General features: G+C 47.1%; 1 protein-coding gene across 1 annotated transcript in view; it reads right to left on the bottom strand.

Annotated features, from left to right (window-relative positions):
* Positions 1-390: 390 nt before the first annotated feature.
* EMH_0023530 (uncharacterized protein) overlaps positions 391-1,441 on the bottom strand; it is a gene marked incomplete at both ends in the record, with an annotated part of 3,416 nt that continues 2,365 nt past the window's right edge. Inside the window, 3 exons of the mRNA XM_013502154.1 lie at positions 391-502; positions 649-684; positions 1,087-1,209. Coding sequence (XP_013357608.1) covers positions 391-502; positions 649-684; positions 1,087-1,209 — 271 coding nt within the window. The remainder of the gene's footprint in view (positions 503-648; positions 685-1,086; positions 1,210-1,441) is intronic.

The following is a 1,441-nucleotide window of genomic DNA, read 5'->3' as shown; positions in this document are numbered from 1 at the left end:
AGCAGCAGTAGTAGTAGTAGGACAAGCAACAGCAGGATTTGCTTCTGCTGCTGCTGCTGCTGCTGCTGCTGCTGCTACTGCTGCATATGCTGCTGCTGCTGCTGCAGCAGCAAACATTTTAAGATAGATCAATTTCATCTCCTGCAGCAGCAGCAGCAGCATAATACTAACCCCTGTTTCTGCTGCTGCTGCTGCTGTTGCTGCTGCTGCTGTCTCACCGGATCCATAACCTGCAGCTGCTGCTGCTTTATCAGCAGCAGCAGCAGCAGCAACAGCACCATGAACACCTCTGTTTCTTCTGCACCACCATCATCATCAGCAGCAGCAGCAGCAGTTGCTGCTGCTGCTGCTGCTGCTGCTGCTGCTATCATTTCTCCGCTTCCCCTGCAGCTACAGGTGTCGTTTGAAGCCGAGCAGCATCAGCATCAGCAGCAGCAGCAGCTCCTGCTGCTGCTGCTGCAGCACCAACTGCTGCTGCTGCTGCAGCAGCAGCAGCAGCAATCTAAGCATTAGAACACTGCAGCACGGGGCACTTTGCATGCGCGCGCGCATAGCTAGCTACAGAACCAAAGAATACACGCCGCAGCCGCCAATGCCGCCGGGACCCCAGCAGCAAAACATCAGCACGCAGCTGTCCAGACACCTCACACAACAAGCTGCCTACTGATGGCTTTCGCGTGCTGCCTGCATGCATTATACACACAAATTTATTTTGTTTATTTAGTTATTTATTTATTTATTTTGTTTGTTTTGGTTTTTGTCTAGCAGCAACAATAGCAGCAGCAGCAGCAGCAACAACAGCAGCAACAACAACAAAAACAACAGCAGCAGCAGCACCAGCAGTAACAACAGCAGCAGCAGCAGCAGCAACAACAGCAGCAGCAACAACAAAAACAACAGCAGCAGCAGCAGCAACAGCAACAGCAGCAGCAGCAGCAGCAGCAGACTGACTGATGGGCACAGCAAGACAGTATACATGCAGTCCTTTTAGTGCTGCTTCCGCGAGCTCCCGCATGCGCAGCTGCATCTGCTGCTGCTGCTGCCGGTTGTATGCTCCTGCTGCTGATGTAGCAGCAAGAATCATACCTGCAGCAGCAACACAAAACAAATGCATGCAACTGCTGCTGCTCCTGCTGCTGCTGCTGCTCCTGCTGCTGCTCCTGCTGCTGCTGCTGCAGCAACACGAACACAGCAAAAGACCAATCAAATCTAAGTAAACAAAACAAAATAAAACGAAATAAACAAAAACAAAACGAAAAAAACAAAAAAATAAAAAAATAAAAAATAAATAAAATAAAAAAAAAGTTACCTGGTACGCGCACATATTTGTGTTCCTGCGCGACCAATCAAATCTAATTAAACAAAACAAAATAAAACGAACTAAACAAAAATAAAAACAAAAAAAAATAAAAATAAAAAAATAAAAAAAATAAAAAAAAAA

This window comes from Eimeria mitis, genomic scaffold, assembly GCF_000499745.2.
Source record: "Eimeria mitis Houghton genomic scaffold, Emh_scaff840, whole genome shotgun sequence".
Taxonomy (NCBI): Eukaryota; Apicomplexa; class Conoidasida; order Eucoccidiorida; family Eimeriidae; genus Eimeria; species Eimeria mitis.
Note: the sequence above shows the minus strand (reverse complement) of the source record. Positions and strands in the feature narration are given on the sequence as shown.